Genomic DNA, 26,514 nt, shown 5'->3' with positions numbered 1-26,514 from the left:
CTTAAAACACTGATATAACTGGAGGTTTTATGATTTAAGGGATTAGTGCTTCAGAAGTTAACTGTATATATATTTTTTAGTGTGAATAGACATTGCTGCTCATTTCTAGGAATGACTTAGATACAGCTGTGACATGGATTGGCTGGATGCCTTCTGCATATGTATTTTGGCTATATATACACTTGATGTAAAAACAGACCAAACAAAAACCAGTAATTTTAAATCAGACTGATTCATCTATTAAGTGTTTTCAATCTGTTTCCCTTCATACTTCCAGGACGAAAATCGATTTGGAATCATATGCTTTATCTCACTAACATGTGCTGTAAAATTACTTTAAAGTTTGGGTTTTTTCATCTTTGTTAAGCATGTTCTAAGTATTTTCACAAAATCCCCTGGCCTGCCATTCAGCTTTTTTCCCTAAGTGTGCACATTATGATTAGTTACCCAAACTTATTTTGACTATTAAAACACAAGTAACTTATTGCCAGTCAGTCTGCAGTAAATAAATGTGTTTGAGGCCCTTTAGAAGGGAAGGTGTGCCTGAGCACTGCTAATACAAGTTTGGCCAGGAGAGAAGAAATGTATCCTGGCTGTGAACAAGAAATACCACCTGCCTTGAGAGAAACTTGATGGGCTGTTTTGCTAGGTGAGTTCCACAGTTCATATGCAGTAGGTCTGCAAGGCATTCCATGCACACAGACCAGCATTCCTAATGATACAGGGGTGTTTCAGGCATGCTTGAATTTGGTGTTTGGGACAGATTATATGGGTGGCCCTTCCTCAAGCCAAACTGCTTCTGCTGGGTACTACTGCTGCTAATAATAATAATAACTGAGTCATTAGCGTGTTGCTCATTGACCAGCTGCATTAATATACTTTTTTGTATTTAATTAATATAAAAATTTTGGAATCCTGGTGTGTGTACCTCTGCAAACAGTACTGCATGGATCTCAATTGCTTGTCAGCTTCCATGCAGAATTTTTGGAACTGGCTCTGTTGGAAGACTCCCAAATCTGTTTGAAACCTCTGTCTTAGGCAGCCTGCTACCCTAGTGCACCTGGGGCAGATGTGGTCATGGAACTGGATGTTTGCTGTGACATTCTTGTCCCAGAGCTGCAGCAGGAGTTTAGCACTGCTGACAGCTCATGTGCTGATGGAGCTACTCTGGCCTCCTTTCATTAACCAGAAACTTCTCTAATATCCTCAAGAAATGTGTGAAGTTAGAAGTCATATTTGGAATCAGCCTGAGACTTCTCTATGTGTGTAGGACTTGTTGGTGGGTGGCTTTCTGAATCTCCCTGTGTTTAAATGCCATATCTTTGAAAAGAATAGAAACCTTTGCATTCCCACAGTGTGAAAATATGTACATACACATAATCACATTAGTTAGAGTAAGGATTTGTAAATATTCTTTATTTGTGCTGGTTAATCCAATTTTTGTAATATATCTATGAAATGCAAACATTTATATCAGGCAATACTTTAATATTCACTGTTTGTAGATGGGATTTGCAATATGAGCTCTGTAGAAATGCCTTTTGGAGGAAAAAGACTGCTGGAACATGAATTTTTTCAGGCTAAATGCGGTTCCCACTGCTCACACTGAAGTCAGACTGATACGTGGTTAAGGCAGTGATAAATTTGGTCTTGCATTTATTTTTCATTTCTGAAGAAATACCAAACACTGTGGAGATGAATTAGTCTTGAACTGGATTATTATTAGGATGTATCTCTTGTGGAACAGAAAGGTTGAAATGCTGCAAAAATAATAAAAAGGAGCCTTGAGTTTGACTGCTTCACAGTGTGTATGTCATGCTTGTGCAGTTGACAGTGCTCTCTCATGCTTTGTCAGGTTTTTCTCCAGGACAAGGAGGGCATGTAGTTTATCATTCACAACACTTCCTTATCTCATAGGAAATTAGAAAGTGATTGTGTGATTTGCTATTTAATTATCTGAATCCAACTGATGTTACCAGTCTATGGAAGAAGTTTTTGTTCTGTATTTCAGCCTTGTTTCCATTTTACGCTGTGAATGATTAATGTAGTATAAGTTGCTGTTTAATTATGTTTTGCCTTTTAAAAGAGACTAGAGAAAATGCAGTAAAAGAAATTGAGATTTTGTGAGAAAGCACGTAGCAATTTAGAAGTGCTCAACATTAAGTAGTTGTTACAATTGTTCACTGAAAGTCACTCTGACAACAGCACAAACACAAATTTTTCAGTGCAGTAAAGTCCTGGAAAAGGTAAGGGCTGTTGATGAAGAAGGAAATCCACATCTTCTGAAGTGTTTGATCAAAGCACCCACAGGATCTAGATTTAATTTCTGACCCTGTTACAGATTTCTGCTTAATACTGGAAAAGATTATCATGCAACTATGTAGGGGAGCAGAAGTAAGATTGTAAAAAGACTCTTAGTTCTCCTGTGTCTATTTCTGAGCTTAAAGATGACAAATGACTTTATGTAATTAGTGAGGGAAGAAATGCTAAAAGTCCTCTTGGGTTGTCTGAAAAGACTTTGTGTGGAATACTCAGTTTTCCAGTCTGTCAGACTTCTTTTTGCACTAAGACTCAGAAGGTGTGACACATATGAATTATCAATTGAAGTGTATTTAATCAGGTTGTTAATTGTAGGTATTGAGTTTTCACACATTTGTTATTCAGACTAGTTTCGTGAAATTACTGATAATTGCAATCATATCAGTTGTTAAGGACCCTAAGTAAAGCAGTATTTAATTCAGACAAAACTCTAATTATGTTACACTGGGGATGTACTTGAATTGATTTTGGGATCCAGCTTTGTCAAACATGAGATTACAGTTTTCTAAAATTCCAAAATGCAAGTTTCACTATTGTGAGGCTATGTATTATTTGCCATCTTACCCTTCTTGATTGTTTTTTATTTGCTGTTTTTATAAGTTTTATGAAATTACAGTGGTTTTGTACATTATTTAGAAGTGTATTAAAAATAAAAGTGATGTTTTCTTTCAAAAGAAATAAATGCATATTATTTCAAACTTCTCAGTGCTGTCTGCATGAGGGGAGTGAACAATCACAAGGTTGCTGAAGATCTGGAGTAGCTTTTTTCCTGTCATTCTTTCCCAGTTTTTTCTGCACATTCTAAATTTGTATTTTATAACAGTAAGTTTTCTTCCATGACTGCTATTACAAACTTTATTCCATTTCCTATTAATCACCCTCTAAGAATAATTTTTGTCTCTCTAAGGAGTTTCTGCTACTGTCAGTGCAGGATTTTTTTTTTTCCTCCAGCAATACAGTGGTACAGTTATTCTTTAAATGACAAATTGCTGCTGGAGTTCCCAAGTGCCCTAAACCCCCTTTCTGCTCCAGAGCAGCCTTGCCATGCCCTCTACCAGCTCTTCCCTTGCTTTTCAGTCGCCTCAGTCCCACCTGGTGTTTTTCAGTTGCTTGATTCCTAGTTTTTAGTGGAGATTCCTGTTTCCAGTTGCTAGATTGAGTTTGCATAAAAACCTTTCTTCTAACATTGCATCTTTTCCCTGAAACAAGTGATAGCACCCAGAAGATTCTATTTGCTTAAGTGTTAGTGGAGGGAAAAGTACAACAGGTGCTCTCTACATAGGCAACTTGATGAATTCTTAGTGAAAAATCTTTTGCTTTTAACCATCCTTTTCCCCCTTCACATGCTTTTGGTTTCCAAGTGTTCAGAATTCAGTGTGCCTGAGAGTATTTTTTTCTGTTCAGGTAATTTGCAAGGGGTGGTGGTTTGTTTTGGTTTTTTTTTTAATAAGATTTGCACCTCTGTGCCCTACTGGACAGCTGCTGAAGGTAGCAGTGTTAGAGGGGAAGTGTCTGCCTGTGCTCAGACATTCTTTTCAGCCCAGAGATTTTCTGTCAAATTTTTTTTGCATCAGGCTGATTTTTTGTGAGAAGTGATTTAACTATCTAAAAGAATGGTGATATTTTTCTCTGCATGGATACCATAGACATGTTTTGGTGACTAATCATTTCAGGAATGCAGGATACGTTACTGTCCTTGTGAAAGTCTGCCCAAATATCGTCATTGATGTGCCTTTGAAAATTGACAGTTGCAACTTGCGTATGATCTGTGAAGATTTGCAAGAGTTCACAAAGTCAAGTCTCGAGTTTTCACTTCAGTGAGTACTTCGTGACTGAGCCTGTAGCTGTCTTTTCTGTAAAACAGCCCTTGAGATGAAGCAGAATCCACGTGTCAATCTTGCCCAGCTGCTATGTAGGCCCCACCCCAGGGTTCCTGGCTTTTCCTAAAAATGGATGCTTTCAGCTGCTTTTAACTAATGAGCTGCAATGTTTGAAGTGGATAAAGGAAATCTTCTCTCCTAGGTTTTTACTGACAGAACTCCTGGCAGACAGGAGATTTAAAGAAAAAAACTTATTTTGCAAATGCAGAGGAGTAAAAGCAATGGTGTGGATTAGGGAAAGAAGCTGGTGAGATTCATACTGAAAAAATGATGGAGACAAATCTGGTGGGAGCTGAGGAGAAAACAGAAGAGAGTGACTGAAGTGGAGGCAAGGAAGAGATTTGAGTTTGATGAAAGCCAGCTGGTTTTGAAAAAGCAAAGCAAATTAAAAAATGTTAGAAGGGTAGATGATACACAAACAGTAAGGTGATGCTGCTGTAAATGTATACATTATTGAAATGATTATCAGAGAGCAGGTGAAGTTGGAAGGCTTTCAGAAGTTATCTGGTTCAGGCTTGAGCAAGGCAAGTCTCATTTGTCCAGGTTGTCCAGGGCTGTGTCAAGTTGCTCTGAACCTCTGCAAGGATGAAGAGTCCATACCCTGTCTTGGCAATTTATTCCTGTATTTGACTACTCTTATGCTGTAGCATCATTATTTCTGATAGAGTGACCCTTTTCTCTGCAACACAGACCAATTCTCCATCTTTCCTACATCTTTCCAGCCCTGTCTGGCTAGTCAGTGTTCTCTACTGGGGAGAAAGAGGAGAGTCTGGAAGGGAGCAGCACATCCACTTTTGGGTGAGGGTTCTCTTCCCTGCACAGCAGAGTGACAGAGCAAAGCTGCTGTGTCCCTGCAGAGGAGTGAAAGCTGAGGGCTGGTGTTTGGGAGGACTCCAGTGCTCCAGCCTCTTGTGGGGGATGTACTTCCAAGATGGGTCTGAACATGAACTGTTCAGGAAGGGGATAGACAGTGGTGTGAGGGGGTCATAGAAAAGACCAACAGCAAGAGAAGACTTGGGGACTAGTTGCAGAAGGAGTTGGCGTGGGCGTGGAAGTATTTTACGTTATCCTTACAAGAAGGATGGGATTGTATCTGGGAAGAGGTATATCCTGGAAATGTGGTGTTGTGGTAGGATTGAAGAAGAAAATTGGTGCTTCAAGGAGGAGGGATGGAGCTGGGGATAAGGAACTTAGTGGAAGGATAGAAGATTGAGAAAAAGATATGCTGGAAGTGACCATTGCAAGGAGCTAGAATTGGGAGAAATAGACTGCATTGCTGCTGAGTTCTTGTGTGAGATTGTATGATTGTCCAGATCCTCTGGAACAGAAAGTTGTAGATGTTGTGTGTGCAGTAGTTCCCTTCATTCCGTTTTCAGTGTGCGAGGGTTGATAGTCCTGCTACAGTAGCAAACGTGTGAAACAATTTAAATACTGCTCCTGCAGCCCTTGAATTTATCTGGCTTTAGCTTTCTTTTCTTCCAAAGTAGCTACTCACCCCTTGAGCACTTAGTTCTGCTCAGACTCTGTGAACTCTGCAGCTGTCTGCATGGACCAGCTCCCTCGCTGCCACCCAAAGGTGAGAGAAGAGCCCCGAGTTCTGGAGGAAGGCAGATGATACTAAAGTTGTTCGGCATCTTAAAAGATACTTTGTCTAAGAGGGGGAATACTTGTCAAGTAGACCCGAGCTGAAAGGCCTTTGGGGTGCAGTCTGCTGGAATTGTTTCAGTCTCTAGTTCAAGTGGACACCTGTGGTTGTGAAGCCCTTCTTCTCTGCTGTGTGAAATGGTGTAGCTGTTTTGCAGCCTGCTTCCAAGAGGTGTCCTGAAAACTGAGGGCATGGAAAATGCTGACAATACAGAGCTCTGTCAGTCAGAGGACAGCCAGCCTCTGGGTACCACTAGCACATAATACCAGAATTTATTAATTTCACTTGCTACAAGATGGCAGTACCTCCAGAAGAGCAGCCCTTGAAAACTGGGCTGGATAAAACTCATTTTGCTACTAGTTTCTTTGGGTTTTGGGGTGGGTTTTTTTGTTTGTTTGGTTTGGTTTTTTGTTTGTGTGTTTGCTTTTGGGTTTTTTTGGGGGTTGGTTTTTTTGCTGTTTTTTTTGGGGGGAGGTTTGGTTTTTTTAACTGCAGCAGTTTTCTGATCTTATTTGCTGCACAGTACATGCATGCTGGGCTGCTTTGCTTCCGTGCCTGCTTTGTCTGACTCTGTAGCTACATCACGATTGTTTTTTGGTTTGTGAGCTAACTGCTTTTTAAGTAAAAGTTTTCTGCTTTTTAAGTAAAAGTTTTCTGTCTATTTTGAGATGGGGGATGAAAAATGAGTAGTAGGAAAAGAAGTTACTTTTCCAAACTCACAGTTATGAACATGACAGAGGAAGAAGTGTTGAACTCAGGATCTCGTATATCCTCATACAATTCCTTGTCTCTTATAGTATACAAACAAACTTTGCTATTTATTTTTCTTCAGAGATATCTATATAAATGCAGTTTAGTCTGGATGGCTTCTCCTTTTCTTGTGTGTTACATCTCTTTTAGAGGCTTCATTTTCTGTAAAAGCTTCTTTTCCTGAAAAGGATGTTGGGAAGAATTACCCATCTTCTCGTGGATCTTGAAAATATCCCCTCACACCCATTTTGAATTACATTTTGGTTTCTGTCTTAATTGTATCTTTTTGATGCCAGTTGTTCAAGGTTCAAATTCCTTATTGCAAGCCAGTGTTTTAATTTCCTTAATGTTCCAGAGAGAAATTATGAGGACATTTATGTTGGAAGGCATATTTCATACAGAATTATGCACAGATCATTAGTAATATTTTGGGGGTTTTGTATGATTTTCAGTGTAACATATGAAAAAAGCAGGAGGCTTAAAACTTTCCCAAAGATACCCTTGCTTTCCACTTCCTTTTAAGCTGTATCTGTTCCATTAACTGGAAATAAGAAACTTTGCCTGCAGCTCTAGGAAAAAGTCTGGATCACCACATACGCTTAGATGTATGTGGAAAATACTGCTTGGGTACTAAATTAGTGTGGCAACCTTTTTAAATACTGTAGGCACACTGGAGTACCTACATGGTCTAATTTTTTACTCCTTATTCCTTAGTTTTGAAAGCAGTACAGTTTTCTCAGTGGTCTTTGACACTGCTGATGAACTGCTTATTCAAGAGTGGATTTCTGGAATGTAGAGGTAAAAATAGTTAAATGTATTTATAGAGTTAATCATAAATAAAGTAAACTGCCTAGATTATTTTTCTCAGCCTTGAATCAAAAACCAGCAGGTGATAGAACCACACTAAGATTAAAAGCTGTGATGTGATCTCCCATATTAAAACATGCCTGGGTAAAAATGGCTCTGTCTGGTTCTGTGATATACAGCAGTCACTCCCTGATCGCTGTCCTATTGTCTAATTAACAAATTTTGTTATGGGATACTTCATTATTTTAAAGGACAGATTGTTTTGTTTGGTTGGCTTTTTGTTTGAACAGAAACCCTTCTGGAAAATCTAGGGAAATAGTTGAATTGTTCAGTTAGACTTTTGCAATGTATCGTTGTTTTTAAACCTCTTACTGGCACTGGAGAGATCTTTGATTTATACAGATAAAGTCCTGCTGTTGTCATGGGTGAATTGTCATCTTTCTTTCAATTCTGGGGACAAATAGGTATCATTACCTGTACTGTCATTACCACCATTATTCTTTGTACATTGGTTAAATCATTTATATTTAACTGAAATTTAAATGTGATTTATATTAATATTTATAATTTAATTTTATTAATTAAATGTATCTTAATAAATATAACTATGAATACTTACTATTCGTAACTGGTACCTGAAGTGCTTAACATCTAAGTTAATTGAGGTAGTAATACTTACCTATTTCAGATAACTTTTATTCCTTCAAAGTATTTTCCAGATAAATCAATAAATTTTTGTATCTGTTTTATGAAAAACATAACATAAAACATTTGCATATTTTATACATATATAAGCAAATATATATGCTTTTTAAACATAAAGCATCTGTATAAAAATCATATTAAACTGGGATTATGTAGTTCTGGTTCTGTATTTCAATTTTCTGTTTTTTGAATACTTTCCTTCTAGGTAGACAATGTTATTAGCTCAGATAAATCGAGACTCTCAGGGAATGACGGAATTTTCTGGAGGAGGAATGGAGGCTCAGCACGTGACTCTGTGTCTAACAGAAGCTGTAGCTGTGCAAGGTGAACCCTCAGGTTGAAATACATCTACATTATTATGTCTTTTCTCTTTGAAATCCAGATACAACACTAAAATTCATGTCATGTATTCTGAGTTACAAGTCCAACAGAAAACAGTTAACTGAGCTTGATTAAAGTCACTGTTTTAATTCTGGATGAAGATTATCTTTTAATTAAGATAATAGAAGTGTAAATGTGCCAAAAATATATGAAATATAAAATCTGACTTTATTCTCCCTGTAGTCTTACTGTTTTATACTTTGTAAATTCAGTTGATATCTAAGTATGTGTTAAGCAACTTGAGTTTTAAAATAGATTAGTGACTTGAAATTGGCTTAAACTTGGTGTTTCCTGATGACTTTGTTATGATTACAAACTCTCTTCTAAATCTGCATTTTTAATCTAAATAGTTTTGTGTGTTTTAATGACAAGGAGTGTTGCACAAAACACAATTATCAATACAAGTATGTGTGTCATTATTTCCACTATTGGCTCTGGTGATTTGAATCATAGTTCTCCTAAGATCTCAGCTTTGTAGTTATTTATTCTGTGACATTTTATTTTTTTTAGTTAAGGAAAATAACATTTAGCTGTCATGTTTCCAGAGCAAAATCTTGAATATATGACCCTGGTATGTCTCCCAGGCTCAGAAACCAAAAAGCAAGTAAGAGCTACTTGCTCTTCTTATCTTTCAAACCAATATGCTTTGAGGAGATGTAATAATTTAGGAAAGTCTTTAAGCTGACATTTCTAGAGTTCCTTATAGTGAAGGTGAACTTTTTTCCCTGCTAGATGGTGACAACTTGGAGAACATGGAAGGTGTAAGTTTGCAAGCAGTTACTCTGGCTGATGGCTCCACTGCTTACATACAGCACAATTCTAAAGGTAGGCAAAGGACTGCAAACTGGTGGCTACTAAAGTGGTATTCCCTTTTCTAACCCTCTCTTTACTTTGTGAACTCAGGCAAAATCTGTACAACATTTCTGAAGTTCCAGTTCCAGTGGGAAATTACACTAGTACCATAAAATAAATGGTTTGGTTTTGCTACTAATAAGATGCAAAAATGAAATACAGAATGTAAGTCAAACAAAAGTGAAGAGATCTTTATTGTTCAAACCCAGATATCAGCATTCTGCCTAACAGATAGGACAGCAGACCTTTTCTGGATTTTTAATCCCAGAATTTTAAAAGGTCTTTACAGTCACACTATGCTTTCTATTTACCAAACATTATTTCTTGTTGATATTTTATTTATATGTTAATCTAGAAAGTATCAACTGTATATTAAAACTGTGATGTGTTACAATTAGAATTCTTAAAAATATTCTGTGTATTTCAGATGGTAAATTAATGGATGGCCAAGTGATTCAATTAGAAGATGGTTCTGCTGCTTATGTTCAACATGTACCTATGCCTAAAAGCAGTGAGTGCAATAATACAATAAATATGTTATAAAATGATGTATTACTGATAAATATTGATATTAAATAGTTAACAGACATGATAATAGCTTGATTTCTTATTTTAATGGAAATAGTCATGAAGAGATCTTGGGTATTTTGTAATCCCAGGTATTTAGTGTTTGATCTTTCCATCTAATGGATTCTTTCAACTCTTGCTGAAGTGCTGTAATTATTCCTTCTGAGCAGGGGAGAGCCTGCGTCTAGAAGATGGACAAGCAGTTCAGCTGGAAGATGGAACTACGGCATTTATTCATCACACCTCAAAAGGTAACTGTTCTGTCAAGTGGGATTTATTACATCAGTGTTCAGCAGAACTTCAGCAGTATAAAATAGGATACTCTCTAAAAACAATCATCTTAATGGGATTCCCAGTGTGAATTACTTGTTGCTTTAACTTTGACATCTGAAAATTGTTGAAATGCAACTGCTTCAATTCTTTACTTGGGCTTCATGTAACAGTTATAAATGTAATCAAACCCAGTGTATTTCACTGTTTATTTAGCCCAGGATCACATGAAAGTGAGTATATACCTTTAGGTTGTAGGGCAGAAAGTGTGACAGCTGACAGTCAAGAATGCAAATACAGTTGTTCCAGATGATAACTTATGTTTCTGCAGGAGATGATTACACTAATCTTGGAAATAGTGTCACTTCTCTAGAAAAAGCAATCAAATATATATTTTAAGTCTATTTAAACCGGTGTGACAATTATATTTTACAATCAACAATAGTAAGAGGAAAGAGTATGATAGAGAATTTTTTTGTTAAAAGTAGTTTTATATTTTGTGTTTCTTTTGCATATTTTTATGGTTCTCCTTAAAATGTGAGATCTGTGAATTCTAAAATCTGAAGTAATGATATCAGTAGATCTCTTATATTATTTTCATTTTATTATAAGCGGATTTGAAATGGAAAGCATATTTGTGTTCCTGATTTCCTTTGTAAATAAAACTAGATCAATGTAAATTTTTGGTGGTTTTTGGTAGTTATAAAAACTAAACTATGTGAGGTGTTTTCTTGAAAACAAATTCTTGTGTTATTCATAGTATTTGAAGTGTTTGTATTTCTCCTGTATTTCATATGTGTGCACGACTTCAGGAGACACTTCCTGGAGAGCAGTAGTTGTTCATGTAACACCTTGCTGCTCCTTTCAGAATCCTAACCCTTTGCAATATCCTTCCTCAGACAGTTATGACCAGAGTGCACTGCAAGCTGTGCAGCTGGAGGATGGAACCACTGCCTACATCCACCACACGGTGCAGATGCCACAGTCAGACACCATTTTAGCCATCCAGGCTGATGGCACAGTGGCAGGACTGCACACAGGAGATGCTGCCATCGACCCAGACACCATCAGTGCTTTGGAGCAGTATGCAGCCAAGGTACTCTGCAAGGCATTTTCTCTGTCCATCATGTCCTAATGTGCAGCACAATATATCTGGCAGCACAAGCCAATTGTCAGTTAAGAAATAAAATTGTAATGGAGAGAGTCTCAGACTCCTAGATGAGAGAACACCGAATTGTCATGACAATGCTTCACTGTCATGAGCAGCTCTGGTGTGTAGTGTTGCATAAAAAGGAGAAAAGATTGAACACTGAACTGCAGTCAGATTTAGAAGGCCATTTTGACAGCCAAATGATAATCTTGTCTATACCATAGCATTGCAAAGGAGTCTATTGAAAGGGCACTGTTTGGAAAGAAGAGCACAGTTAAATTATTCCTGTTCAGGCACTATTGCTGGATTAATTTCTTTTCCTGAATGAGAAAAGTATAGCCTGGTGTACTGAGCAAGAGCAACACATGGTATAAAGTGTAGAAAAGACAATTAGACAGTTACTGAGTTCAGAAAAAAACTTCTTTGATCCATATTTTCAATAGTAAAAATGCAGTAGGATGCACAAAATTCATGTTGTTCAGTTTACTGGACTTCTGTAAAGCATGATGTAAGTATGGGTGATGCAATTCCCATGATTCTGTAGTTAAGCAGTGTCCCAGTTGCTGGATGATTGTCATCAGTGCTTGTATTGCTGTGGAAAAAGAGCAGAATATATTTTAAACTCTGTCCTTTTAATGTCACCAAAAGTTGTCAAAACTTGGGAGGCCAGTTAGGATAATTAAATAGCTTATTCTCTATTCTTCTCATTATGCTTCTGTCTGTAAGAATTGAGAGATCCTAAGGCAGGCAGTCAAATTGTGTAGTGATGCTGTGCTTAACATTTCATGAACTGAAAGGTAATTCAATGTTAGTTGAGCTGTAATCACAAGCTTTTACACATTCCACAGGTACTATCTAATTTAGATTAAATCAATCACAACTTTGCCTTTCTTAACTAGCAGTTTTGTTAGTCATAATTTATGATAAGCTTCTGTTTTGAGAAGGTGAAGAAGAAGCAGAAGAAATGCAAATAAATTTGCATTTTCTTCCTATTTAACTCAACGTGGATTTTTTAACTCTGTAATGTGAGTTTGTTTTTTGTAGTGCACTTGTGCTTTAGTTCAGGAAAAAATGGTTTTCTTTTAGAGCTTTCATCTCAGAACCTTATTCTGAGTGGTACTGCTGGAACCTTTAGGGGACAGTCAGTAGAAGTGAGTTTCCAAGCACTACATCTGGTTTATGTACAAAACCAAATATTAGCTCAATGCTCTGAACCTTGCATCTCTCTTAAAACAAGAAATGTGGTTTTGTGATTCTTCTCCATGTCCATGTACACTTCATAGTGAGGCAAGGTACACTTTTCATAGCTGGTGTTACAGACACTTTGAAAAAGGTACAGGAAGAAAGTAAATACATGTGGTAAGTATATGATAGGATTTTATAAAATGTTAAGTAGCCCAAAGAAGAATAGTGGCTTTTCATTGGCTGCACCAGTTTCAGAGCTGGGGAACATCAGGTGAAACACATATGGGATGGGTTCAAGAAGAGTGACGATGCTTTTCCAAATAGCTTGAAGTTAAGCACTGCTTGTAGGGTATTGTGGACATTTAATGTCTTTGGATTCAAGGAGTAATTAGATAAATTCATAGAAGAAAAATGTGTCCATGGCTATTAGGTAGAAACACGTGACTTCTGATTCAGGAAGTTCATAAACCACAAATTGCTTGGAGGTTGGCAGAATATTATGGGGAATGCATCACTACGTGCTTGGCCTGTTTAGTGGTTGCTGTTGGAAATGAAATGGTGCAGCAGTATGGCCTTTAGTTTGACTCAGTGTAGGTGTTCTTGTGTTTTTATTTGAAGGCAGACTAAATCTTTCTTTAACATAAAAGAGAGTATTTTAGGACGAACTTAAAGATCTGCTATGGAATCCTTCCAGAATCCTTACTATACTGAAAAATAGAAGTTTAAAGTTGGGTGTCTTTTTTTGTTTGGGTCTTTTAAGACTTTCTTTTCTAAACTTAAAGGGCAAAGAAAAGAAAAAAGGTGGATTTGGAGAGTGGTGGTTCTTAGTTTCCCTGTCCTCAGCAACAGGCAGAAACAGAAAGATCAGTGGAGAGCCCAAAATCAATGTCGAATATACAAAGAGATCCAAGCAGACTACCCAGAAGCTCACTGGAAGTGGTGGAACATGTACATTTTTATTGTTCCTCACTTCTTCAGGCACAGAACCATTTTCCACAACATGCAAAGCACATGCAGACTTAACTAGAGCCCTCTAATTTAGGGCTGAGTCAATGCCAGCATCCTCCCAAAGCAACTGAGGAAAAAAGGTCATTGCTCTCAGTAAAGTCAGAATAGGTGATGGAATTGTGAAGAGGTTACAATGCATGTTTTCCTTCCATAAGCTGCTTTCCTGTGCCATCACAGCTGTTGGCAAAGTACAGTAACTGGGATTTGTGCGTGCCTCAACACATGCACACACATTCTGCTTGGATCATTTGTTTCCAATAGCTGATCAAGTTCTAATTTCATGTCAGCAGTTCTTTTCTCTGCCAACAACAGGAAGTTCAGGATGAAGTAATTCAAGTCTCCTTTCTGTGCAGGTTCTCCCCCCTTTAAAAATTCTGAAGGAGAAGGTCCCAAAATAGCTATTGTTTCTCTCTGAAAAAAACACCCCAAAATTACCTGCTTTCTGACACTCTTTTCAATTTTTTTGTAATGTAAATTTGCCTCTGCTTGGGCACTTCCCTCATTACTGTTTTAGTTCAATGTTCCCAAAAGTGTATTGCTCATAATTGTCTAATTTAGAAAGACAGTGTGAAAACTTCTTGTGGGATGAGTTCATGCCAGTCTCCAAGCAAACTGCTCGGGGCTCGTGCGTTGGGCAAGATACTTCACACAACCACCAATGTTCTCAGGGTGAAAGGGCAGGAGCAGCTGTGGGGAGGGAGGATTCCTGCCAAGCTGTTTTAGAGAAGAATAAAATCACTTAGATTAGGCTTAGGTGCATCAAGTCTCAGTCTTGAATATGATGGAGGCAGAGAGTATTGTGAATGCCTGTGCTTAATACAGAGACCATTAAGGAATGAGAAACTATGCAAAGTATACTTTAATTTTTTATATAATGACGAGTAACATCCTGTTCTTTGAGTTGCTGCATGTGAGTGAGTGTGGGGTGTTTTTTTTTAAACTGGGTAATTATATGTGTATTTAAATAAAAATTTCACATTAACATCTAACAGTCTTTCAAATATTTTTTTGCTCCTTGGAAACAGCAATACCTTTCTCCTCCTGGAGACTGTCTTCAAAAACAAACCTATGTAGCAATACCCAGGTCCATGCTTAGTTGTAATTTGACTAGTTCAAATTGAGATGTAACACATTGTCTTAGGTGTTTTGATTAAAAATGCAGTTGTGCTGTTTGAAACAAGTACATTCTGCTTAAGAAAGAGTGGGAGAGATATCTTTATTATAAATAAAGAAGTAAATGTTTGGGTTTGTTTTTTTTTTTTGTCAGAACTCAGTATTGTTAAATTTTTTGATTTATTGTAATACTTTTGTCAGTCTGTTAATTTAACATCCTTAGTTCTTGCAGTCTTTCCTAGCCTGTTATAAAACAACTTTGCTATGCTCACTTGGCCTGTTGTATAATGCAGATGCTGCAAGTGGTGATTTTTGTGCAAGCTCATGTACTGTGGGAATAACTATGTTCCAAGAGGGAGCTAGAGAGCTGTGAAATAATAATCCCCCAGGAACTGTCTGTAACCCTGTTTTTCATTTAAATAAAAGTAACCTGTAAATATTTTTCCTATTTCAACTTTGTTTTTCAGGTGTCTATTGATGGAAATGACAGTGTTAGTAGCACAGGAATTATAGGTGAAAATGAACAAGATAAAAAAATGCAGGTATGTGCTTAATACAAAATAATTAAAGATATTTCTTTCTTTTGTCTTTTCTGCCAGCAAGGTGCATGCTAGGGAGTCCTGTAGCCATAAACTAGGGTTTGCTTCTACCCTTCAGAAGTTGTAGATTTCAAACTATACAGACTATACTGCCTCACTCTGTACAAGATCCTGTCACAAGAGTTTTAAAAGATCCTCTAATACTTACTGTTTTCCTGGGGGGTTTCCTGTTAAAAGATAATTTAAAATTGTATTGGCTTCCTAAGATTTTTCAAGCTGACTTGAGTATTTCATCAGTAAGAGTCTAAGTATTTCAGAAGTTGTTTTCCAGAGAAGGAGCTGACTTTTGGTAGTATTTAAAGCAAAAAATACTGTCTCCGTTAAAAAATTTCTTGTAGGAGAGACCATTCCAGGCATAGGTCTGGAACTGTTCTCTCTTTAATGACTTCTTTGGATTCCACTTGCCTTGTTAGGGTCCCTGACCTTTCCAGCAGGTTATAAGGAATTGGTAGTTAGGGGTGTTGCTCCTAGAGAATGCTTAAAGAATAGAAAAATACTTCAATTTATTATTCTGGATCCATATTGTTACTACATATAAATGTAAAAACCTTTAAATGTGAAAATATTTATGCAAATGTTCAAAGGGTACTAGAAAAGACAGGTGCAAGTTACTAAGTCTCAATTTTTTTTCCCTGGGATAAATAAAATTATGTAAGGAGAATAGTATTTGGCATTATAACGTATTTTATTAAAGGAAAAGGCAAAGAAAAATGTATTTTGGGCTTCAAATATACAACTAAAATAATATTAAAACCTCTGTATCCTCAAATGTTCAGATCAAAAATGGAAAAGTCTTTATTGAGAATGGGGCTTCTCTGGGCAAATCTTTTCTCCTTTTTGCTTAATTTAAGAAATAATGAAGTAGACAAGGAGAAAAAATATCTTCTTCCAAGATCAAAATACATTATCTGTGAAAGGAATAATTATAGGCTTACCTCTTACAGTTAGATCAAATTTTCTATTTTTAATCTTTTACAAATTAGATCTCACAATGTTTAAAGCTGAAGACACTTCACTTTTGCCTTTGTGACATGACTGTGGAAGGAGAGAATAATTAATATTTGCATTATTTACTGTATTGGACCATGTTCCAGAAAATGAAATTAAGAAATTCAGAGGGTTTGCATGCTTGTAGGTTGGAATGGGGCTACAACTCCAATGAAAGGCAAAATTCAAGGAAGAGTAAGATAAAACCTTTGCTGGTTTTACCTGAAGAGCCTATTAAGTAAAATTACCTGTAATTAATATCCACCTAAATATTGATTTTGGCCTCAGCCACAAAGCAAACTGAATGTGGACGTGGTTTTATCTTGTACATATATGGCAACATATGTGCAATATGGAAATGTGCCAATCTTATGGCATCTTATGTTCCAAACAAAACAAGATCTGATACTGCAAAAAAGGTAGTGAGGCTCAGTCTCAAATTCTGACCCTTATAAGGTGGCCTTCAGTTGAAGGGGCCCAAAGCTATCAATTGTGTATGAAAATATAAATAATTCTTATATCTTGATTTAGTAGATACCTACTTGTAACCCATTTTGTTTTCATATATATTAATATATAAAATAGTCTCTTTAATTGTAGAATTAAATAGTTGTATATTTGTAAACTTCTTAAGTTCACAGGGAACAGAACAGATGCCACACTACTAAGCAGTCACTCAGACTTGCCTGTGGTTAGTTAGGTGTTTCAGCAAAGAAAAAAAAGCATAAGACCTCTTTGTAATTTCTACATGGGAAAACAAAAGACTCTGTGTGCCCAAATGGATATCTCACTATTTCCTTTCAAACCTGCCATACCCATCTGTTCATAATATACACTTTGGTTATATGATTCTGCTTTTATGTGTGCAATAGAAAAATCTGATCTGAGATCTTTGTTTTTCTCCTCTGAGCTCAGGATGCATTTGTGATCTCTTAAAAATAGGGGGGTTTAATTCTATTTATTTATTCATTCTGTTTAAAAGTATTTGAAATACACAGTTCCTCTCAGTAAGTTCCACATTATTAGAAAGGTGCTTCCTCCCCAGTTTTTGCATCCATCTTAATATTGGAAAGGTTATGGCTGGTTATTTCCTTGCACATATCAGCATATTACAGAATTGTTTTCATTTTCTTTTAAACTTTGTCACTCATGAGCTTTATGGCAGAACTTAGCGAGTTTATACATACATTTTTATATGCTGGAACAATAAATAAATAGTAGTAGGTTTATTGAAAAAAAAAAGTAGTCTTTCAGTGCAGGTGCTCAACCAAGTGTATTCTTCATGATCTTTTATGTATTTGATTTCTGTGATTCATGCTGTCATGGATTAAACAGTAGTTTCAGTAATGGGTTTCTTGATCCAGGAGGCTGTTTTTTTTTCTCTGTGGTTCCAGAGATTTTCTCAAGTGATGGAGCTGAACATTTCAGCTGATTAAAAATTTTGTATTGAACTTTGCTCCTTCAGTCTTACAAACAGTCTGAAACAGGTAGTTTCAGAAGGTAATGGGTCATGCCATCCTCTCTGAAGAATCTGTAGGAAAGGTGTTAGCAGTCAAATTTGTGCTTTCTCTGAAAGAGGAAATAAAGGTCTGTGTGCTGTAGCAGGGCTGCAGTGTCCTTGCTGTGGGGGAGCGGTGGTGGGCTCAGGTGGCTGAAGTCTCTGGTGATGGATCCAAGCTCTTTAAAAGGGCCCAGTAGGGAAGGAGAGCAGCAGGAGCTGCCCTTCCTGGAGGAGCAGCAGGACTGCACAGGGCTTTGGGATGGGAGATGGCTCAGAGCAGTGTGGGTGCTGAGGATGTGACTGTGCCACAAGGTTATGATCAGGAAGGAGAAAAAGCCTTCTTCAGACAAGTGGAACAAGCCTCGTGCTCACAGGCCTGCATCCTCAGGAGGAATTTTAACATCCTCAGTATGTGCCAGAAGGGCATCACAACAGGGCACATGATGAGCATTCTGGAGTTCAGGGATGGCAACAGGCAATCCTAGAGCAGGTTATTGAGCAGCTGACAGAGACACTTTGCAGAGCCTCAGTTGCCAAGAATTAGTTGGGAATAATGTGAACATTGGGAGCAGACTTCAGGAGTCTCCTTCCTTGGAGATATTCAGAAGCTACTTGGATATGGCGGTGAGCAACCTGCTGCAGCTGACAACATTTTAGGCTGAGAATATTGTCTCCTCATCCATCCTGTGAAATGTTCTTTTGACAGCTGGGAATAGAATTGGATCTGTAACAAAAGGGAGGTGATTTAAAAGGACGGACCATATAAAATAGTCTTGATTGCTTTGCATGGAGTTGTATCGAAGTGCTGATTTGGCTTCTGCCTCTGTGTTCCATCTGTATGAATGTTTTTGCATGTATGAAGGAGCTCTGCAAGTGGTTTCACTCTCACTTGCAGCACTCCTGAAGCTGTGCTGTTTATTTTCATGTTGTCATGCCAGAAGGGAGATTAGAACCTAGCTCACAATGCTCTTTAATTAGCTTGATCAAAATACATGTATGGCAGACCAAGTACAAAATGCTTTCTTTAATTTTCAAGAAGTGCTCATTCTAAGGACGTTTAATTATTGTTTGGCCTTTCCATGAACTTATATTTGAAGGTGGTCTGATTTATAACTAATTTCCCTTAGGAGTAGATCTAGCACCTCAGATATAATCTAAGACTTGTCTGTCTACTAATTTGCTCATTTTACCACTGTGCTTATATTTTATATTATTTGTCTTTGTTATTTGACTAATTAATGCAAGCTTTTAAATTTACTAGATACAAGTAAATATGTTTTACAGTTTCCATCATGATTTTCACTTATTTCTTTTTAATTTATTTATTGAGAACTCAGAAATACATGGCATAGCAAATGAAAGAGAAACAAAAGAAACCTGTCAGAATCAGGTCTGGCTTGATAATAAAATGAAGTGTGTAACTTCTCTGATCCATTTTGGTTGTTGTTTTTTTTAGTATGTGGTTGGGGTTTTTAAAATGTTTTTTCTCTTTCACTTAAGATTGTCTTGCAAGGACATGGAACAAGAGTGACTGCAAAATCTCAACAGACAGGAGAGAAAGCTTTTCGCTGTGATTATGATGGCTGTGGAAAACTCTACACGACAGCTCACCATCTTAAGGTGATAGGATGTAAAATATGCATTGCTACTTTGTAGATATGATTTTTTTGAAAAGATTATGTGGTTAAAAGTAATAGAAATGGAGAGAGAGCCAGTTGCAATGGGGCTGTTTTTTCAAATCTTTATTGGATGGATTTTATATTAATTGGTGGTGCTCAGCTGAGTTTACTTAGTGTTCTGGGATCGTGTTCAGTTGCTATATTGCCAGCAGGTTGAGGTTGTTTCCACCAGCAGTGTCACAGAAATTCTGGAATCCAGCAATTGCTTTATCAACTTTACATTTATGCATGATCATGCAAAAATTCCAGTTCTTGAAATATTTCACCATCATAGTAAAAAGTGAGACTCTTGAAAACTAATATTCAAAGTGAAAAGCTGGAGCATCTTTTCTTCACAGGTGGCAACTTCTTAATTCTCTTCCTTTTTTTAAGTTAGGTAAAGGAATTACTGAAATGGTAAATGGTATAGGGCTGCTGACATTCCAGCTGAGGCTGGCACAATCCCTTGCTGATGAGGTTAACTCCTCACAGTGCTGCTTTGTCTCTGACTCCAGGAGTCAGTGAGTGGTTTGCTTTATGAGTCACTTGCTAAAATCAAGTCCTTTCTGTAGAGGTTTCATGCAATATAAGAGCATCATTGGAAGCATTCAGTGGAATCAAAAATCAGAGAGTGGGGTCTGAGGCATATTTACCTCCTGTCTTTAATGTAATGCATGATGGCAACTCTGCATGTATTTACAGAAGTGTTTTGTACCTAACTGACTGGCTGGAGCAGGTTAGACCTTGGAAAGAGACATCTTTAGTTTTAGGGAGAAACATTGTTACCATGTTTCATTATTTTTTTCATCATTGATATAAACAGACACTTCAATGTGAGTCTTAATAAGATAAATAAGATATGTTGGCTTTGAGAATGAACTGTTTCTGTGCTGAAGTAACCAGATACTACATTTCATTAAGTCAGTGTATTGGATGTCAACAGGTGCATGAAAGGTCTCACACAGGAGACAGACCATACCAGTGTGAACATCCTGGATGTGGCAAAGCCTTTGCAACAGGTAATCTTCAGCTCCTCCTGCTTGTTAGTGTGTCTGTGAATAAAATGAGTTTTTAATATTTCCTTTTTTAACTGCTAAGTTGGTTGGGACAACTGGAAAAAGAAGTCAATCTTTTTAGCTAGTGTAGCAATAGAAAGGACAGAGGATTTAACTCTTACTGAAGGGGGAAGGAGGTGAAGCACTCAAAACTTCCTTCACTCTTCACCTGACATCTACAGTCAAACTAAATGTTAAAAAATAGGCCTTTCTTATCATTAAACTAATAGCAAAAGTTAAATGAGGTGGTAATAGAAAACTGAACCTGTAGGCTAGGGCACATTCCTGATCTTCTGGTCTAAATTTGAAAGGAATTTTGATAGAAGATGCTGGTTTAAGTGTTCCTTATTTAATTTGTATTAGAGTGATACCTGTCATGAAGTGAACTCTTCATTTGTACAGATTACTCTGTTCATAAATTATGCTCTCCCTGGGATTGAATTTGATTGTGCAAAGTGCAATTACGAGGAATAAAACATGGAAGAAAGTGGAAGAGCAAAATTTGTTTCAAATTTAATTTTTTTACTTGGAATGTGAATCAGTATCATGCTTAGAAACATTAGGCTGTTTTTTTAAGTAAGGTGTTTTTGAAATAACTTCATCTGATATAATACATTTGCTACAATTGCTTTGAATAGAAACAAGCAAAATAAATACTGATGCAAAAAGTCAAAAGGGAAACAACCACACTTTTAAAGGGCTGCATCTAAGTTTAATTGCATAGTGTTTGTAAAAGGATTTCAAAACTAAGTAATGAAATAGTCTCTTCCTTTGCACCACACTGATGTATGGCTATAAACAGCTGTTTGTTTATAAATACTGTATTTTTGATCAGAACCATTGTACTATTGTAGTTCAACAATCTTTGCCTTGGACAAAGTTTACTTTAAGTACTGAGTACTCTTTGGCTTAAATAGTGCTCATCTTGCTTCACATGCTTCATGCTTGGAAAACCATCAAGAGCAGGAATTTCAGCTGTTTTAGGGAGAACCCTTTGAAATTAGAGCAGATGCCATTTTCTGACAGGCTTTATTTTGTAGAAATGTATACATCACTTGTAGGTACAAGTGAAATTCAGGTTCATTTTCTAAAATGGCCATTTCAGGCTTCTTTAGTCATTATCTTTTCAGGGAGGTACTGAAAGGAAAATCTTGCTTAAATGGTCGTTGCAAAATAATTTATAGAGGGCCTGATCCAAGCTTCACTTCAGACTTGGTAGAGTTTTTGATGATGATGATGAGTTCCTAAAAGTAATCTTAAAGAGAATGAGTGTCTATGACTGCTCTTGGTTAGCACCTGTATATGTGGTTTTACCACTGACTTGGTTAGTGGTTATTGCTTTTCATATGAGCAAATAATCAAATATCATTTTGATGACAGTAGTGGGAAGAGGAAAAAACTAATAAAACTAGATGGAACACACAGCATATGGCCTCCTCAAAAGACAGAATAAATATATATCCACTTTATAATAATTGCAGTTTATCCTTCTGAAGGGAAGGACAAGGATTATGGAGATGTTTTTTTTCTTCAAAAATAAAGAATCAAAGAATTTCAAAGCTGTTATCCGGAGTAGTGCTGCTCTGTAGGATAGAACGAAGAGCTTGTGAAGAGTGAAAGAGTAAATTTTACTCATCAACATTCCTGATTGGAATGGCAAGCACAGCTTTTGCTGGTGATGGTTTATGAGCATCCTGATACAGTGTTGTGCTGTGATTACATCTTTTCTGATCCCCAGGCTATGGGTTAAAAAGCCACGTGCGAACACACACTGGTGAGAAGCCCTATCGGTGCACAGAAGAGAACTGCACCAAATCCTTCAAGACTTCTGGAGACCTGCAGAAGCACATTCGGACCCACACAGGTACTGTCAGTACACATTACTTTCTTGTTAATTCACCTAAGTGGATTTTTAGTTTTTTCTCTCTCATTCTATGACTTTATACTGGCAAAATCAGCCTGTGTATATTCTCTTTCTGAAGCCCAGTGAGCTCAGCAGCATTTCAGCATGGTAAGCATTTACTGCAAATCCAGCATGTTTTTCTGGGAAAAAGTGCTTAAGCATTCACACTGCTATTGCAAATGCACTAACTTTTATCAGTGCCTCACTTACATTGTCACTGAGTCACTCGTTGCCTTCACAGATTCATCTGCAGCTGTAACAGAACAAGGAACTTTTCCTCAGTATTGCCTTTTAGAAATGGCTTCAGTGTTCCTCCGTTTTGGTGCTTTAATACAACTCACATGCCAGCTTCACGAAGGTTGATATTCTGGGCTTGTAATCCTCATTTCCCATCTCTTCTTCCAGCAGAAAAACAAAAATATCATAGAAAACCGACAGCTACTAAAACTTGCAAAGGCACAAAAAATAAAATCTTTCATTTAGTCTAAAAACATTAAATTGAAAGCCAAACCACAAATTCTAGACAGCACACACTACACTCTGCAAAACTCTGTGGGTGCACACACACGTAAACAAGTTTGCACAATGTCTTCTTTGTGTCTGTGATCTTCCAAAAGAAAAAACAAAACACAAAAAACCTTAAATGTAGGAAGAACAATCTATCACTTACTGACCTATTCCATTCAATATATTTATGTCTCTGCTAGAGCACTGACAAGCTTTTCCACTGAACTGTCTGAATCTTAGTGAGTCAAGAAGAAAAAATGAAAGTAGGGGTTGGATTTTTTTCAAATTAAAAATAACAGCATGGAGGGCTGGGATGTAAATGCAGGCAATAAAAATTGTTAAAACCTCAGGACGGCATTAAGAGATTTCTGCTTTTTTTTACTTCTGTACACAAAGAGAATCTGTTGGGATTAGTGCTGTCTTGGTTTTTAAACATCAGCATGAACGTGTATCAGCTCCAGAAGAGGACTGTTGATATGCACTGCATCAAGTAAAGACTATGAACTGAAAGGTTTATAGTAGTGTAGGACAATTTCATTAGCCATGGACTGTTTCCTTTCCTTCTTCATGGCCACACAAGGTGTGTGGTAATTTAATCTCTGTTTAGCAGTTGAGGCAAAAGATTTGAGCCAGCCCTACGTGACCTACCCACCTGAACAATATTAGTAATAGAATCATCATCTCCTAGCAGTCCAGGGGTCAGAGGTGTCTTATTTGAGATTTGTGAGTGTTTTCAGGAAGCTAAAGGATGAGAAGAAAATGGCAGGGGCTGCTTTGTGCAGGTGGATGGAGCAGTGTGTGCTCATGCTTTGTGCAGGTGGATGGAGCAGTGTGTGCTCATGCCTTGTGCAAGCTGCAGCAGGGCACCAGGGGAGGCAGGTCTGGGCTCTCCCCCATGGCTCAGAAACCTTTCCCTTCCTTTAGCAGGTACATCAGGGTTAGCGCTTTCTTCATTTTCTGCCTCTTTTAACCAGAAGTGACTTTTCTCCCTCTTTGAGTAAAGTCTCTCTTTCAGTGCCATCAAATGCCTGGCTCGGCTTTCTCCATGACTTCCCCAGGCACGCAGCTCTGGGATCAGACAAGCTGCTGTGGACGGTACCGCAGTGGGGCAGAGCTTCCAGGCTTTGCATTTCTAGAGCTGGAATTCTCCGTCACCTGGAAACAGGTCGCTTTGCTAGGAAGTTGATTAGCATTTGAAAAGGCCCCTTCAGGGACCGGTCTGGTGACATTCCTGCGGGCATTGTTGAAGAGGGATCTGTTGTGGTTTCTAGTGTGGGGTCTGTTGCTGGGTGGGGTTGGCTCTGCAGCCCTGCTGCTTTCAGACGTGTTTGGGGTCCTGGCTGAAGCAAGGATTAGGAGAGCTATGGTAACACAACACTCGGGGAATAAATACACACTGCCTTGGCAGGAAGCTGAAAAACCTTCCCAAAACAGCTGCCCGAAGGAGTGAATAGTAGTTTCCTCTGCCAAGGAGCGAACTGCTTTGGACTTTCGTGGTATTACTGTCTATCAGGACTTGTTGTTTTATTTTTTAAGTACATATTGTTGTATCTGTAGCGGTGTTGTGGTCTCTCTTGCTCTCAGATTCTGCTCTTTGGCGAGTGGCACAGTGCGTGGAATGTACTTGGCTAGTAGAAGTGGGAATTACACCAGGACAGCCTGTTAGTGGCTCGAACTCCTCTAAATTTAACCCCCTTGGCTCTCCTCCTCCGTGTGCTTTGCTAGATCTGAAAGGTCAGGGTTGCTGGAGTATTATTGGTTGGCCTTGCCTGCTATTCACAGTGAAATGCTTTGGTGCAGTGATGTAAGTTATCGTGCTTAAACTTATATATTACACCAAGAGATTTACTCTAGAAGAACCTGTGTTTGTGATATGCTTTGGTCTGGGCATTTGAAACTTGAGTTTCATGGCTACTTCTCTATAGAAAGATTGTTCTTTTTTAAGGTTAAGTGCTTTCTATCACAAGTTTTACTAGTTCATGTTTATCCTGGTTATATGTTAAATCACAAAGGTATTTTTTTCATTTGAAGAATTAACAATTGTAAAATGTCAATGGTATGATACACTTGGTTTGGATAATGTATGTATGAACTGGGGAAGTTGTTAAATAGTTGTTAGGTTATGGACAGTGTGGAAGCTAATCCAAGCAACTGAGTCTATTCTATACATGTTAAAGTATTAATCCAAATGCTTCATAATTTAGCTTACAGACTGTATGATTTTCCTGAATTTTGTTGGTTTTGGCTAAACTAGAACACTCCACAGGGGTGTATTCATCCTATTTCTGACTCAGGATCTCAAATATAAAATTAAGTAGCTTTAGGTTCCTACATTCAAGTCTCAGTGTAATTTAGAACTTTTCATTCTTTTGTAACCTTTGCAAGTGTACCTTTTCTTGTCTTCTTTTTCAGGTGAAAGGCCTTTTAAGTGTCCCTTTGAAGGATGTGGCAGGTCATTCACAACATCTAATATTAGAAAAGTTCACATCAGGACACATACAGGCGAAAGGCCTTATTACTGTACAGAGCCAGGATGTGGGAGAGCTTTCGCCAGTGCAACTAATTATAAGAATCATGTGAGAATACACACAGGTATATGAGTGATTTCTTGTATTTTGAAGTGGAATCTGCTTGGGAGAGGCTGTGTCATTTTCCTTGTGAACAATGTTTTGGTGCGTTGTAATTGGGTATAGTCATGTTTATATGACTTGGTAATTCTGTTTAGGCCTCCTCTCCCCTCAGCTGGGGGTATTTAAGCAGTTAGATTACCCACCTTGCTGTCAAGGCATAATAATTTTGGTTTGGATACAAAGATTTTTAAACTGGACATTGGACTGAATCCTTAATATGATTCTGGGGCTTGCCTCCCTTGTGAGCTGTTTCTTAAATAAATACCAGTAAAGGACAAGTCTGAGCTTAACTTTGGCTCACTGTTATGAGTCACCCTTTCATCCCAGCTGTATTTTCCTTGCTGCTGAAACTGTGGTCAAAACTTCCTTTTTTATAGACTGGATGTGAAAATACTTATCTAACTTGATTTTCAGAGTTAGTGAGCAGAAATAATAAGCACAAATTTGAAGATTCTAAATGTAAAAGCCAGTCATAGCCATATTATCTTGGTAGTATTTTATTTTTTATTTATATTTTATAGAAACACAGACAAGCTTAATAGAGGGATGTTTTGTAGCTCAGTTTATATTTTTAGTTTACAATGTAATTTGGACACTTGTTTCATTGATTTTTAAATGGAAGGTGTTTCTGTATTAAACCATAATTGTTTATACACATGCTTCCTATGGATTTCCTCAGAGGTTTCAATACTCTGATGTGATACTAGTCAATCAGTATATCTGATCACCAAGGAAAACAATGTGGCTTCCAGTAGAAAAAGAACAAAATTCTCAGTACAATGACAAACTGAAGTTGCAGTTTTCAGCTGGTATCATTCTGCCTTCACCAGAAGGATGGTTTAGATAGAATGATAGGGAGAAAAATTGACCCAACTTGTGCTGGCAGTAATTCTTACAGAAAGACAGTAAGACGTTGCATTGATAAAATTTGTGAGGTTGACCTCTGTTGCCTTTGAAATTAAAGTATGGTTGGTAATGAAGGTTTGTTCCTAATTATCATTTGCTGGCAATTTTTCCTATGCATCCTGAACAAAGTTCTCTT

The 26,514-nt window shown here is 37.5% G+C and overlaps 1 protein-coding gene across 15 annotated transcripts in view; it reads left to right on the top strand.

Moving 5' to 3' along the window:
• Nucleotides 1–26,514, top strand: part of ZNF143 (zinc finger protein 143) — a 44,533-nt gene that overhangs the window by 3,983 nt on the left and 14,036 nt on the right. For 5 of the 15 annotated variants that reach the window (XR_015287697.1, XR_015287696.1, XM_086892010.1 and 2 more), the window contains exons 2-11: nucleotides 8,312–8,430; nucleotides 9,220–9,312; nucleotides 9,767–9,850; nucleotides 10,077–10,157; nucleotides 11,076–11,272; nucleotides 15,100–15,174; nucleotides 19,220–19,339; nucleotides 20,321–20,396; nucleotides 22,171–22,296; nucleotides 25,255–25,434. Coding sequence is in view for 11 of the 15 variants with exons in the window: in XM_086892010.1 (XP_086748136.1) it covers nucleotides 8,319–8,430; nucleotides 9,220–9,312; nucleotides 9,767–9,850; nucleotides 10,077–10,157; nucleotides 11,076–11,272; nucleotides 15,100–15,174; nucleotides 19,220–19,339; nucleotides 20,321–20,396; nucleotides 22,171–22,296; nucleotides 25,255–25,434 (1,144 nt within the window). In the remaining 4 variants the exon portion in view is untranslated. Of the gene's footprint in view, nucleotides 1–7,308; nucleotides 7,393–8,311; nucleotides 8,443–9,219; nucleotides 9,313–9,766; nucleotides 9,851–10,076; nucleotides 10,158–11,075; nucleotides 11,273–15,099; nucleotides 15,175–19,219; nucleotides 19,340–20,320; nucleotides 20,397–22,170; nucleotides 22,297–25,254; nucleotides 25,435–26,514 lie in introns of all 15 variants that reach the window. The other 10 variants (XR_015287695.1, XM_086892003.1, XM_086892002.1 and 7 more) reach the window with 3 other exon arrangements.

The sequence above is a fragment of the Cyanistes caeruleus genome, chromosome 6 (genome assembly GCF_971803275.1).
Source record: "Cyanistes caeruleus chromosome 6, bCyaCae1.hap1.1, whole genome shotgun sequence".
Lineage (NCBI taxonomy): Eukaryota > Metazoa > Chordata > Aves > Passeriformes > Paridae > Cyanistes > Cyanistes caeruleus.
The sequence above is the reverse complement of the archived record's forward strand: the minus strand, read 5'-3'. Positions and strand labels throughout refer to the sequence as shown.